The following is a 13,663-nucleotide window of genomic DNA, read 5'->3' as shown; positions in this document are numbered from 1 at the left end:
CGATAAATCCTGCTTTTCACGAAGTAAATGCACAATATTTTCAATTGAAAGCAGATCAAATTACAGCCGATGAGATAAAAAGCCAATTAGAATTTTAAAAATCATTCTTTAATTCAGAAAATTGGAAAGAAGTGTCTTCTTTTTTGCTGCCCGTACTTGTTGTACTAATCCGTCGTAACCATTTGAAATTCAACAACGTGAGAAGAATTGACTCCAAGTTATCGAGTCCTAGTTTCCCGCCAAGTTTCCGTTGAAAGGAAACCCATGTCTTGAGCTTTGGCTGTGTTTAATTGTTAATTGAAGTGTAACCATCATACGCCATCTGAGGCGACGAAGAACACTGCTTAAATGTGTGGACCATGAGAATGGATCTGCGTAACAAAGGCTTACGTAACAAAGGTCATAGGCTGTAAATTTTAATCGTCTAAAACATGTGCTCTAACCAGAAAACTGATAATGTGATCTTTTTCCCACTTGCAGGCCTGTAAATAGTGAAATAGATGTTGGTGGCAGATGACAAGCATGGTGTGCCCAGTGTGCCACTTAATTTCAGCCCACAGAATGGAGGGGGTAAGTGCTAATCTACAATATTCAACTATGCTAATGTAAAGCAGGAGCCATTGTTGCAGGGTATGATTAACAAACCCTGCACAGTAGACAACACCACATTTCAGACACACATGGTTTTAGTTTGGAATAGGGAAATAGGTACTTTTCTTTTACGCAAGCCTAAAAGATGTTTCTGCATCCATTTTGCTGTGTACCATGTTTCAGTAGTAATTTGCCACACTTATTTTTTTTTTATGAAATGCTGTGGACAAGTTAAACGAACTCAAAAACGCTGTTGTTACATGTTTTATTTCGACGAAAATTGAGGCTGCGTCATTGATATTACTATATTATTGCTATGCGAAATATAGGGATGTAAGTTCAAGACATTTTAATAAGCAAGTCCGTGATGACCATATCCGTAACCATGTCCATGTCCATTTCCAAGAGCGTGGCCGTTGCTGTGACTCTTTGATCCGTGGCTGATAACTTTGTTGATGCTCGTGTAGCCGGAACTGCCATGGTTGTGTCCGTAGTTTGATCCGTAACCAGCGCCGTATCCTACCATACAAAAGCAGGGCACAATTAAACTGAGTGTTCCACAAAAAACTGTGCAAGACTTTCGTTTCCTTACCGTATCCAAGACCGTGTCCACCATAACCTAAACCCAAACCGTAACCTTTCGAGAACAAGACCAGTTTATGAATTGATTTCAGTTCTTAAACTATTCAGAAATAATTAAAATTCAAACCTCCGTAACCTGCGCCGTAGCCGATTCCATGACCATAACCTAGTCCTCCATATCCAGCGCCATACAGTCCGTTGCCGTATCCGAGTCCAGCATACCCAAGTCTGCCATAACCAAGTCCACCGTAACCTCCATACACTCCGAGGGTACCCTCAGCCGCTTGCAGATCCTTACCACTGTCAGCGTCGGTGGCGGCCGCTTGTTCTTCGACGGCTTCCTTTTGCTCTTCGATAGCCATGGTAGAAACGATGCACGCAACGGCAATCAAGACCTTTGAGGTAGCGTATCAAGGGAAAGATGTTTAGTATAAAATCCACTTGCTGTTCTTGACAGTTCTGATTATTTTTACTTGTTCGGGCCAAGTAGATACTTACTTTGAAGGCAATCATTTCAGTGGAGTAAAGAAAGGTGTACTGGATGCTTGAGAATTCAAGTTGAGTATGATTTTTGGATCAGTCCTTACTGCTTATATACTTTGCTCAAAATCAGAACATTTTTACTGCAATCAGCAGCTAGGCATAGATATTGTGTGAAGCTACAAAAACAGAGTGAAAGGTTTGTCAATTCAATTCGTTGTGGGCGTTAACAATGAAATTGACAAAGAACCGATCCTTTCATTCAAGTCTTTCGAGCGTGCAATTAAAACGATGGTATCGGATTAGGATTATGAGAACGTTGGGAAAGGATTTTCTAAAGTTCGAATTGAAATCTCCAATCTTTCGTGCGGCACAGTTAACAATCTATTTTACTGTTTGCGCCACTTGAAAACTAAAGCCAACGTACTCTTGAAGGTCGAATTTGTCTTGTTTTCTCTTACCATTGAACAAAGCTAGTTAATCCATGCCATTTTGCAGTCTTTTATCTTTCTGAAAAATTTCATTAGAATTCAACCTGAAATTGATTTTTTTTTTTTTACACGGGTTGTTTTACTATATCCATATAAAAATGACGGACTGTTAACACAACGTTGAACTAAAGACCAAGCGAAAATCTTGTGCCCACCTTTCACGATGGGTTCATTGAAAAGAGAAATGAACACTGTAAACGTATGGGGCTGTTTAATGTTGGGTTTATAGCCTGTTATTTTGTCACTTGGTTTGAAAAACAAACGTGAAATGTTTTAACTGGCCATCTATGCATTAGGGGCTCAAGATCTTCATTGAGATCTGCGCGGCTACTGTAAAAACTAAAACTCGTTGTTTTGGTTGTCTGAACTTGCGCTCATTTTTTTTAAACTGGTGTTTTATTGGAAAGAAAAAAGATACTTAAATTTCAACAAGAAGACCCCAAACAAAAAATTGCGTTTTAAAAATTAATTTTTTGCTGCTCGTGCTGGCCTTTTTTTTTAAAGTAACAATCATTTCGTTCATCATTTCAATCATGTTTATGCGTGTTATTGTGCATAAATAGAGTATTGCTCGTAGGAACAAACCGGTTTTCATAACTCGAATCGTGTTGACTAAACGATTTTGCAAACTCTTTCCTTAAATTTAGTACGGAAAACAAGACACCGAATCTAGATACACTTTAGCTGTAGTTTGTATTTGTGACGGATAATCTATACTTTCGATTTGCGAAATAAGGACAATTTTTGCTCTAGCGATAATTCAGAAACAGGAGGGATATTAATAAGCAAGTCCGTGATGGCCGTATCCATGACCATGTCCAAGGGCGTGGCCATTGCTGTGGCTCTTTGATCCGTGGCTGATTACTTTGTTGACGCTGGTGTAACCAGAACTGCCGTGGTTGTGTCCGTAGTTGGATCCGTAACCAGCTCCATATCCTGTCATAACATCACAGTGTAAAAATACGATTCCAATCTCCAGTTAAAGACGCAACCCAAAACTAGTTGGCTTACCTCCGTATCCAAGACCATGTCCACCATAACCGAGACCCAATCCGTAACCTTTTCAGTAGAAAAAAAAAAATGTTTTAAGTAACAGAGTTCATCAAACTATCCATAATTCAGACTCAAACCTCCGTATCCAGCTCCATAACCAATCCCATGGCCATATCCTACTCCACCGTATCCGGCACCATACAATCCATGGCCATAGCCGAGTCCACCATAACCAAGTCCGCCGTAACCTCCATACGCTCCGAGGGTACCCTCGGCTGTTTGCAGATCCTTGCCGCTGTCAGAGTCAGCCGCTTGTTGTTCGACGACTTCCTTTTGCTCTTCATCAGCCATGACGAAGGCGATGCACGCAACGGCAATGAAAACCTTTAGGTGTAGAACAGGAAATTAAAGATCTCTTTTACACCATCCATGAAGACTCTTAATGTTTAGATTTATTTTTAGTAAATGAACTTACTTTGAAGGCGATCATTTCTTTTTAAAATAGAGAATGGAGAGGTGTACTTGATATTTGGTTTGTCAAGTCGAGTGTGATTTTGAATTCGATGGCTACTGCTTTATATACTTTGGACGAAAGCCAAAACATTTGACACAGAACTACCCCCAGCCATAGATTGTATTTGCAGAACAATGTACCGCAACTATAGTCAAACGTTTTGTTCATTGAAATTCGACACAGGCTTCACCAATGAAACTTGAAAACAAACGGGCCTTTTGTTCTCGTCGTCGTTTGCTTGGTTGCGATTAGATTGTATTTGATTTTGGTTTGGAAAAACGGCGATAGTTCTGTCTTAAATTCCCCGATCGTGTACCGCTATATCTACATATGATAGAGTTGGTAATTCATTTAATTGATTATCTCTCTACGTGCAGAAAAAATGCGGCTATGCCTTAAACCTTTCATATTTCTTGTTTGTCACAACTATTAAACCAAGATCGTTTTCTCGTCGTACCTCCTAGGGTTTTCGAGGCCGTAATTTGTCTTACACCCTTCTTTTGAAAAACCACGATGCCTCTGTTTCGTTATAGATTATGTTCCCGGAAAGGTCCTCGGGATTGGGACCCTCGAAAATGTTCTCGAATCTTTGCCCCCGCCAATTTGCAAAGCTATTTTTGTTCACACCCTTCTTGCATTTTCTCTATTCAACCTGAAACCACCCCGACTCTTACCTGTCCGAAAATGTCTTTGGAGTCAAACAATTAAAGTTTAAACTAAAGCTTAATTTTAGCTATCGGCAAAAAACAAACAAAAAAGACAAACTATGACTCGTTGTAAACGTAAGTGGTCGGTAAACGATAATCATAACAGTGAATGAAGGGATTTTTGATGGGCGTATACTGATGGTTTTTATGTTCTTGTTATTCGAGTAGGTTTAACGAACTACAATAGGCATGTCTTCTCTTTATCGCTCTTGAACCAGAAACAAATCTAGATAGAGGGCAGTTATTGAGCAAACTTGATCCTCCATTATCGGGCATTTTCTTTTTTCTAACAAAAGCTTTTGTCGTTGTTAATTCTCTGCTTACGTCAGCGTTTTCTGAGGAACTCTTGAAGAGGGGGAGAGACCCTGACCAAAGAAGTTATTCTTAAAACGTTTCGTAGCACCGACATTTCTTGATGTTTGTTTTTGAGTTGATATTTTCGTGTGTGTGCAATTATTTGAATGGAAATTGGACTTTAGTTGCATTGCGGGGGATGCGGTCCGAAAATGCGACAACATTTTTTCAATACGCTCCGAATATATTTATGCTTGTGAACAATACCATCCATACAAGGTCTCGAAGAAAGATTAGTATTCCATGATTTATGAGTCCAATTTACATTATGAAAGATGAATATTAATAAGCTAGTCCGTGATGGCCGTATCCATGTCCATGTCCAAGGGCGTGGCCATTGCTGTGGCTCTTTGATCCATGGCTGATCACTTTGTTGATGCTGGTGTAACCGGAACTGGCGTGATTGTGTCCGTGGTTGTGTCCATAGTTGGATCCATAACCAGCCCCGTATCCTACCATTAAAAAAAAACAGATTCAAATATGCCCAGAATTTTGTATCAAAATGTGTTTGCCTACCGCCATATCCAAGACCATAACCTCCGTAACCTGCTCCATAGCCAATTCCATGACCATATCCTAACCCACCATATCCAGCGCCATAGAGTCCGTGTCCGTACAATCCATTGCCATAGCCGAGTCCGCCGTAACCTCCGTACACTCCGAGGGTACCCTCGGCCGTTTGCAGATCCTTGCCGCTGTCAGAGTCGGGGGCGGCCGCTTGTTGTTCGACGATTTTCTTTTGCTCTTCAGCAGCTATGACATGCGCACAAGCGATGCATGCAACGGCGATCAAAATCTTTGGTGGGTATGGTACAGGAAAATAGAAATTTGTTTCTATCGATTTATCAAGGCATTGAACTTACTTTGAAGGCGATCATTTTTAATGGGGTGTACTGGATACTTGGGATGTCAGTTCGACTATGATTTATTTGTCGAGAATTTTGTTGGTTTATATATGCATCCAAATTCTCAATCGACGTTCCAAAATCTAAACGTAGCCGGTGATTTTTTATTTTTCTCCGCTTTGTTTGCTGTGAAAAGTGAACGGTTAAACGTAAAATAGATTTTGATTTTCGAAATAGAATGTACGAAACAATGAACTGTATTCAATCGCCATTGACTGTGTTCATCTCAGCGGAACGTGTGCGTCTAGTTGCTTTTACTTCTTTGATAGCGATCCCCGGTTGCCATGAAAAAAAAAAAAAAAAACCTGAACGTTCGGTAAAAATATTTTTTCGCGAATTCTTATGCGCATGTAAATTACGTCATACACGCCCACAGCGTTCAATTCATTAGCGAGAATCACCTATAGCACCAGAGATTAAAGGGGGCCCATAATTTTCAAACAATCGCGCTTAAAGAAAGGCAAGAATCGTGTAGCCTTCAGCTAGTACCCAGCTAGTTTTTTTTATTTTTCTTCTTTTCTTGCTTTCTATGGCAATTTAAACAAAATCAACCCTTTGATGTAGTGATCGAAAAAACGTGGATCAAGTTCGCGTTTCGGAATTGTAGGTAAAAGTAATACTAGATTTCGTTATTCTCACCACACACACGCGCATACGCCGGATATGAGCAGTTGTGTTCCAAATAGCCAAATAAGGTCATTCGCCTCGATGTAGAGCGCATTGAAACCTGTTTTTACCTCTTGATGTTTTTTTTTTTTTTTTTTTTTCTGTTCTTTTTTGCTGATGCATGTTTCCGTTTAAAGCGGTACGTTTCGCACACACGTTGTACCTGTTTTTTGTTTTTAAAAATTATCGTTTAGTACTCCAATCCATATTTCTCGGAATTGAAAACGTTCAATTAGAAACTTATCCGTAAACAGGTGTCGAGACTCCTGAGGTGCCAAGGCTTTTCTCGTTGTGTGCGATAGCGACTCGTTCCAAGAATCTCGTTTCAACATCTCGTGAAAAGTTTGCACACAAAAAATTATAATAAGAATTCAATGAACTCGTTCGTTTTCTCCTATAGTCGTTAGGGCCCTTTTACTTTCAGTGTGGACCTTATTTATTTCCCCCCAAACAAACGGCTCCCCTCGTTTTCATATTACAATCAAAATGTCAAATGCTCAGCATGGAAATAGTAATGAGAAAAAAAAAAAAAAGACGTTGAACGACGCGTGTTTCAAATTCATCTGCCAACGCGTCACAAAGTTAGGCTGGGACAGGCTTGTTGCATATTAGAAGTAGAAAGTTTGGTTTTCTCAATGAAAAGCACATGTCGTTATACGAATTGCATTTCAACCTACATTAGGGAAGAGAAAAAAAGGGGGAAAGGCCGCTAAAGACGGCGAAGAAAGTTTAGGAATCTACCGATAACTATATTCGGCGGTTTCGTATAATGTATAAGCCGCAACCATGACATGGGCGCGGTCTGCTAAACAAAGGGTGACTCACCAAAAACAGTGAAAATACGTTGTTTTATTTATGACAGATGTATTTTTAAATTAAAGTAGTTGAGCTCAATTGCACGCATAGTGGATACATACGGGAACGGTTGTTACACACATTAACGCATTGTTTAATTATGTAGAGGTTGTGTCTTGTCGTGAAGTTGAATAGCTCTTTCGTTTGCCTGCAATTTTTTCAAACGGGTCAAAGATGAATTAGGAAAAGGAATCGTTGAGGGCATCTCAGTTTAGTTTTATTGAATACCTCAATAACCGTATCCGTAGCTAGAGTATCCGTAGCTGTGTCCTGTTGATCATCATGAAATTAATCAAAAACAAAAGAAAAAGAATGAAGGAAATTATTTTAGGAAGATTATTGCCGCATTACCCTTTCCTTTGCCTTTGCCTTTGCCTTTTCCGTATGAAGGTGCTGAAAAACGTAAAAACCAGCGATTATTTAAATTCCATCTTGGTGTAGGTACTAAAAATGACCTACCTGCGTAACCGTAGCTGCTGCCTCCGTAACCATAGCTGGAACCGCCATAGCCGTAGCTGCTTCCGTAGCTCGCTCCTTTGCCTTTACCTTTGCCTTTACCGTAGCTGGGTGCGGCATATCCGTAACTGCTTCCGTAGCTAGGAGCGGAATAACCGTAGCTAGGAGCGGAATAACCGTAGCTAGGGGCGGCGTAACCGTAGCTAGGAGCGGCGTAACCGTAGCTAGGAGCGGAATAACCATAGCTGCTTCCGTAACTAGGTGCGGAGTACCCGTAGCTGCTGCCGTAACCGTAACCTCCGTGTTTCTTGGATTTGCTCTCAGCCAACTCCAAATCTTCAACGTTGGTTTCCTTGGCGGCTTCTTCAGCGTAAGCCACTGCCACCATAGCCACAAAGATCAACGCAATCTATTGAAGATTTCCAGAATAAGAACGGGGGGAAAAAAAATTGTGAAAATTAAAATTGGTGTTTGGCACACAATTGAGGGATGTAAGGGGAAAATTTACTTTAAAAGCTGCCATTGTAGTTGCTAAAGAAATGTTTTGTTTTGTGCACGAGTCAGCCGATTGATGTCCAAGAGAACAAACAGTTGGTGAGGATGTGAAGTTCCAATTGAGCCACTCTCGCTTTTATACACGCCCGAGAAAAAACGTGTGCTCCATATGTGGTCCAAAGAAAATCATCTACATGCGAGTTATTCCCTTTTTTTCCAATGCACACACACACACACTTCCAAGGACGAGTGAAAGGAAGCTGCCAACGAAAACTAGACCAACCCCACAACAACTAGCCAGACTCAGAAAGTACGAAACAAGATTTTCTTTCCAAACGAGGCACCGGTAGTAGTGGTAGCATTAAGCTTAATGTCTGGCGTATTGATTGCAGCACCGTTTGACTTTCCAAAATGTGTCTCGTTCATTTTTCTAAGGTTGAAAACAGTACGTTGTATCGTCTAGCCGAAACTTTAAAAAATGTCATGTAGTAACTTGCTGTCCCTGAATTCCGTGCGTTTACAGAGTTTTCGTAGAAAAACGGATATTGTTTTTTTCACTTTCTGCAAGGCGATCGCAAGTTTAACTTGCGCGACAGGTTTTTTTTTCCCAATTGAAACGGTGATAATGGTTATGTTATGTAACGGGATTGTTACATTGAAATCGCGTACATTTAGAATGTTTTTGATGTTATTACATCCCAGTTTAAGCTGCTAGATATGGAGTTTTGCTATGCACAATCCGCTAATTTGCTCTGTAATTTTGTATGCCCTTGAGTGTGGTGGAACTCAAGGGCCTGGTTGGCCTCTTTCTTTTTTTTTTGTGAATACCTCATTGGAATTGTTTTAATTTGCGGTAGGCGGGATTTTTGGTTCTTTTCTTTTGACCTATAAACATGATAGCCAAAGACCCATTGTTGAAGAAGAAAAAAATATGGTTTCCCTGAGCCCGATAGCTAAAACATTGCGTAAGCAAAACATTTTCACTTGTTTAATGCCTGTGAGTAAGCATACGGGTTGCACTCTAAATGCCGGGCTTTGCTGATGCTCTTTCTAAAAGTTGGAAACGTTAAACTACCAGTATAGGCTATTCAAATATTACTATACTGCTAGGATGGGCGTCTGTTGCTCAACGGTTTCTCTGGCCTTTCTATCCCATTTGACTTTGAAAATTCCACCAGATAATTTCGAACTTGAGTCACTCAAAGGAGTTTCTATTTTGTGACTGATGGGCATTATGGGACACAGAACGCCCAGATGTTTTGGCGTTCTCTTTTTGTTTTTCTTCGTCTTCTTGATGGCGTCATTTTATTTATACCTATTGTAACTCCTGTATGGATGGAAAACCTGTCCGTTTCTCTTGGCGGGCCCAAAATAATGCGAATTGTTAGTCGGAAAAAAAAAAGATTGGGATTTTAATGCGACCCATTTTTTTGTTTTCTACGATAGACTATGTTTCCCTTTGCCGTTTATCTGTCTGCGATTGCAGACTTGGTCAATGAAAGAAAAGACGAAGAAAGAACCGGTTGAATTTCTTAAATACCACATTTCGAATGTGTAGAAATTTGAATAATATGTGACTTCACCTGACAACTATTGGTTAACATTGTCTATCCGTTTTAAATTTATTTCCGAGTTTTCTCAAATGCGATCAAAATGTTGTCTTGTCTCTTTCACCAAATTCGAGAAAGTTCAATTAAATTTTCACTTGCAGAACACACACAAAAATGTACTCAAAATGAGGCCAATGTCACGAACAATAATTCAATTAACTGTATGCCATCAATCAGAGCGATCTCTAAATATGTGAGCTGGTATGCGTAACCTTAGGCTGATCAATGAATGAATGTCGACTCTCGTCTGACGGCCAATGCCGCGCACTAGACTTGGGTTGAATTCGGACCTTGGCCCTGTTTGACGAGAATCCTAGGGCCGGTTCCTTGTGTTTAAAATTTTCACCGGATAAAGTGGATGAAAATGTTTTCTTTCGTGCATGTCTCAAGGTGTAAAACCATTCGAGATAGAGACCTGTTGAATTACAGTCACATACGAGACCAGTCGTTTGAATACATTTTTTCTTTTTTTCTTTTTTATATGGGTCACATTACAAAAATGGTCCTAGAAAACTAAGAGAAATCTACCTCTTAGCAATTCACCAGATCGCTCCCCCCGTGCCAATTTTATTGGAATTTATGGTCATCAACAAGAACCACCCACGCTGTATCCGGGCTGGTCATACAGTCGGGCAACTCACCAAAATGTGAAGCCCTGCTCAAAACGATGTCTAATATGGTACGAATCGATACAAAGATCGCGTATCGTCTGGATCGTATGAATTTAGTTGGGTACATCTTTCGTGATTGGCAAATTTTTAAATTCTACGGTCATGCCAGATGCATCAAATTAGGGCAAGCAAGACCTAATTTCGAAAGCCAAAAAACAAGACCTTAATTTGATTCGTAGGGTCGGCATCTGTTGTTCACACCAAGGTAAACACAAAGAAGTTACCTTGAAAAAAAAAAAAACGTGTTTTCATTTCAGAATGTTCAAACATGTCAAAATTGAAACTGCCCAGTCATTGAATCGAGAAACAACTGTTTTTCTTTTCTTTTCTTTTTTTTTTTTTAGGAAATGTTTCCCTTTCGTTCGTTAGTACCCCAATGATGAATACTGTTTTTTTAAAACCCTTTTTTTGGTCTAATAATACGCCAAGGTCGGCGGTAAAAGTTGTCATTCTCCCTGTTTTGCATCAATCAACAAGTTGATCGAGTACCGTGACGTTTAGTATACCTTTTGAACGGTTATTCCCCTATTGTGAATTTTTCCTTTTGCCATTAACCTGCTGTGGGTAGGCAAAACGATCGACTTTCAAATGTTTGCAAGGGCCGCGCACAACCAATTGGTCTCTTTTTATTTTCCCCTTATTACTTTTAACCGAGGCTGAGCTTGTGAAATGTGAATAATGGAGCCGACTTTCGACTTATCGTCATTCCTTTAGCAGAAGTTAAAGCGAATGCGATTGCGTCAGCGTGTGGCCGTACGCAATTCTCTGGCTGTCGGTCGTGTAGAAACTTTCGATCGAAAAAAATGATCTGACGCTTAGATATGCAGCCAACGTGATAAAGAGAGAAAACTTTGCTAAGAATATCTTTTCTTTCTTTTCTTTCTTTTTTTTTTTAGTTATGATCGTCGGTAAGAAAAATTGCAGCTTCGAATTATTATTTTTTTTATTTATTATTTTTTTTTGTGTGTGCACGGAATTGCTATTATAGTAATAGATCCGCACCTTTTTTCTACGTTTTGTTCACGACGTTATTCCTTTTTTTGGGGGTTGGTTGGTTTTTTCGTGATTTTCTCACTACTTCGCTAACGGCAATTTTTGATGGGGCTGCACTAACGGGAAAAGTCTGCAAAACAATTAATCATGCAATCGGAGTTGTGAAAGCAATTCCCACTCTCCTCCGTGTTCAAAGATAAGCAACTCCACTATCGTTTGCAAAAACTTCTGCTATAACAAAAAGAAATTTTAGAAACACATTTTTTTGTTTGGTTCGGAACATTCGTGTTGGGAGTCCTCAAAGTTTACGTATTTTTTTATAGCTTGATAAAAGAAATGCCTAAAATATCAAGAAAGTTTCGTTTTATGCTAAGTTCTAATGGCGGGGATCCATATCGCCTTAACGGCAGCTTATCTCGTCAAGGTTCTTGTGGAACCATTGGGATAGAAGAGAGGGAAAAAACAAACCTGCAGATCTTAGTTTTCAATACCAAAACAAAAGTATGTAGGCTATCGTTTTACAAAGTCCTATTCCATTCACCCATAAACTGTGATGGTCAGCCAGCAGCAACTTTACGATCTAGTTTGTAGATTATATGCTGAATGCCATGTAGTAACTCGAAGATCAGGTTTATTCCAATGCAATAATCACATTTTGGTATACTACAGAGCTGTGTAGAAAGTTACAGTGTACCGGAAAATGCATATAGGATGACTTTCAGCTTTAACGCACACATATTTCAGTGTTAAAAGATATGACGATTTAAAAAACAAACAAACAGATTAACTGTTATTTGTTTGATAATTATGACAGAATCATCAGCAGAGAAAAACTTGAGGACTTTTTGGGTTAACGAGTTAAGCGCACATTCAGATAAGGTGTTCAAATTAACAAAGGTAAACTGGGATCCCAAAATTGATTTTCGAGATCGTTCAGGTAGGTTAGATGAGACAGGTAGACTGATTAACGGATGAACCATCTTTGTGAAATGCTTTTGTCAGACCAGAAGAATCAAAGCATTCGCGCATTTTCTTGTATGCAAATTAGAAGATTAAAATCACCCAGCATTTTCGTAACCTAAATTTAATATCGCAGAGTCAATGGCACGCTCGAATGACTTCAATCAAAGGATCATTTGTTAGCCATTTTTCTATAGCCTTTTAACGAATGGACAAGACACACCTTTCACTCTGTTTATATTTTTGTACAAACGCAGTCTATGTCAACTGCGATTCTCTGTTACAGGTTCGGATTTCCGGCAAAGTATATAAGCAGTAGCGATTCAGTTGAAAATCATACTCAACTTGATTTCTCAAGTATCCAGTACACCTGTCTGAACTCCACTAAAGAAATGATTGCTTTCAAAGTAAGTTCATTAACAAAACAAAACAAATCGAAACATTAATAGTCTTCATGGATGGTGTAAAAGAGATCTTTAATTTCCTGTTTTTCACCTAAAGGTTTTGGTTGCCTTTGCGTGCATCGCCTTCGTCATGGCTGATCAAGAGCAAAAGGAAGTCGTCGAACAACAAGCGGCTGACTCTGACAGCGGCAAGGATCTGCAAACAGCCGAGGGTACCCTCGGAGCGTATGGAGGTTACGGCGGACTTGGTTATGGTGGACTCGGCTATGGCCATGGATTGTACGGTGCCGGATATGGTGGAGTAGGATATGGCCATGGGATTGGTTATGGAGCTGGATACGGAGGTTTGAGTCTGAATTATGGATAGTTTGGGCAGCTCTGTTACTTTGTACATTTTTTTTTCTACTGAAAAGGTTACGGATTAGGTCTCGGTTATGGTGGACATGGTCTTGGATACGGAGGTAAGCAAACTGAATTTGGGTATCATCTTTAATTGGAGATTGGAATCGTATTTTTACGCTGTGATGTTATGATAGGATATGGAGCTGGTTACGGATCCAACTATGGACACAACCACGGCAGCTCTGGTTACACCAGCATCAACAAAGTGATCAGCCATGGATCAAAGAGCCACAGCAACGCCCACGCCCTTGGACATGGTCATGCTCATGGATACGGCCACCACGGACTAGCTTATTAAAATCATTTTTACTCGCTGACCTCTTGAATCCATAGAGTAATATCATAATTATACGGAGAAGAATGGCAGTCTATTAAGAAGTTGATTGGCCATCAATACAAATAAAGCTGAAGCACATCGAACTTGGGCATTTTGAATTATTTTATAGTGTACTGCAGTTTATCGGAAACTGCAATCGCGCGTATAAGCAAACACGCGCAAATGATCCTTAAAGTGTGAAAATAAATATTAACGAA

General features: G+C 39.8%; 5 protein-coding genes across 7 annotated transcripts; 1 reads left to right on the top strand and 4 right to left on the bottom strand.

Annotated features, from left to right (window-relative positions):
* The first annotated feature begins 546 nt into the window (after positions 1–546).
* On the top strand, positions 547–13,549 carry LOC123475441 (glycine-rich cell wall structural protein 1.8-like). 2 transcript variants are annotated; one of them, XM_045178090.1, is made up of 5 exons: positions 547–570; positions 12,581–12,730; positions 12,825–13,071; positions 13,141–13,188; positions 13,264–13,549. In XM_045178090.1, exons 1-5 carry the CDS (start codon positions 562–564, stop codon positions 13,425–13,427), a joined length of 618 nt encoding a protein of 205 aa, XP_045034025.1. In that variant the 5' UTR covers positions 547–561; the 3' UTR covers positions 13,428–13,549. The 2 variants fall into 2 exon arrangements, with proteins under 2 accessions (XP_045034025.1, XP_045034026.1); XM_045178091.1 differs by lacking the exon at positions 13,141–13,188.
* LOC116928608 (keratin-associated protein 21-1) lies at positions 841–1,801 on the bottom strand. Its single transcript, XM_032935713.2, has 4 exons — positions 1,672–1,801; positions 1,301–1,568; positions 1,184–1,228; positions 841–1,110 (listed from the first exon to the last, which is right to left on the bottom strand). The coding sequence occupies exons 1-4, from the start codon at positions 1,684–1,686 to the stop codon at positions 941–943; spliced, it is 498 nt and encodes a 165-aa protein (XP_032791604.2). The 5' UTR covers positions 1,687–1,801; the 3' UTR covers positions 841–940.
* On the bottom strand, positions 2,819–3,772 carry LOC123466545 (keratin-associated protein 21-1-like). Of its 2 annotated transcripts, XM_045178093.1 has the most exons (4): positions 3,613–3,771; positions 3,275–3,521; positions 3,156–3,203; positions 2,819–3,080 (listed from the first exon to the last, which is right to left on the bottom strand). In XM_045178093.1, exons 1-4 carry the CDS (start codon positions 3,625–3,627, stop codon positions 2,923–2,925), a joined length of 468 nt encoding a protein of 155 aa, XP_045034028.1. In that variant the 5' UTR covers positions 3,628–3,771; the 3' UTR covers positions 2,819–2,922. The 2 variants fall into 2 exon arrangements, with proteins under 2 accessions (XP_045034028.1, XP_045034029.1); XM_045178094.1 differs by lacking the exon at positions 3,156–3,203 and having other exon boundaries at positions 3,613–3,772.
* On the bottom strand, positions 4,928–5,736 carry LOC116929334 (keratin-associated protein 21-1). Its single transcript, XM_032936524.2, has 3 exons — positions 5,576–5,736; positions 5,229–5,508; positions 4,928–5,164 (listed from the first exon to the last, which is right to left on the bottom strand). The coding sequence occupies exons 1-3, from the start codon at positions 5,588–5,590 to the stop codon at positions 4,995–4,997; spliced, it is 465 nt and encodes a 154-aa protein (XP_032792415.2). The 5' UTR covers positions 5,591–5,736; the 3' UTR covers positions 4,928–4,994.
* LOC116929332 (prisilkin-39) lies at positions 7,131–8,263 on the bottom strand. Its single transcript, XM_032936521.2, has 5 exons — positions 8,103–8,263; positions 7,598–8,003; positions 7,490–7,531; positions 7,367–7,408; positions 7,131–7,286 (listed from the first exon to the last, which is right to left on the bottom strand). Exons 1-4 carry the CDS (start codon positions 8,115–8,117, stop codon positions 7,368–7,370), a joined length of 504 nt encoding a protein of 167 aa, XP_032792412.2. The 5' UTR covers positions 8,118–8,263; the 3' UTR covers positions 7,131–7,286; position 7,367.
* Positions 13,550–13,663: the final 114 nt, after the last annotated feature.

Source organism: Daphnia magna, linkage group LG8, assembly GCF_020631705.1.
Source record: "Daphnia magna isolate NIES linkage group LG8, ASM2063170v1.1, whole genome shotgun sequence".
In the NCBI taxonomy this organism is placed as follows: Eukaryota; Metazoa; Arthropoda; class Branchiopoda; order Diplostraca; family Daphniidae; genus Daphnia; species Daphnia magna.
Note: the sequence above shows the minus strand (reverse complement) of the source record. Positions and strands in the feature narration are given on the sequence as shown.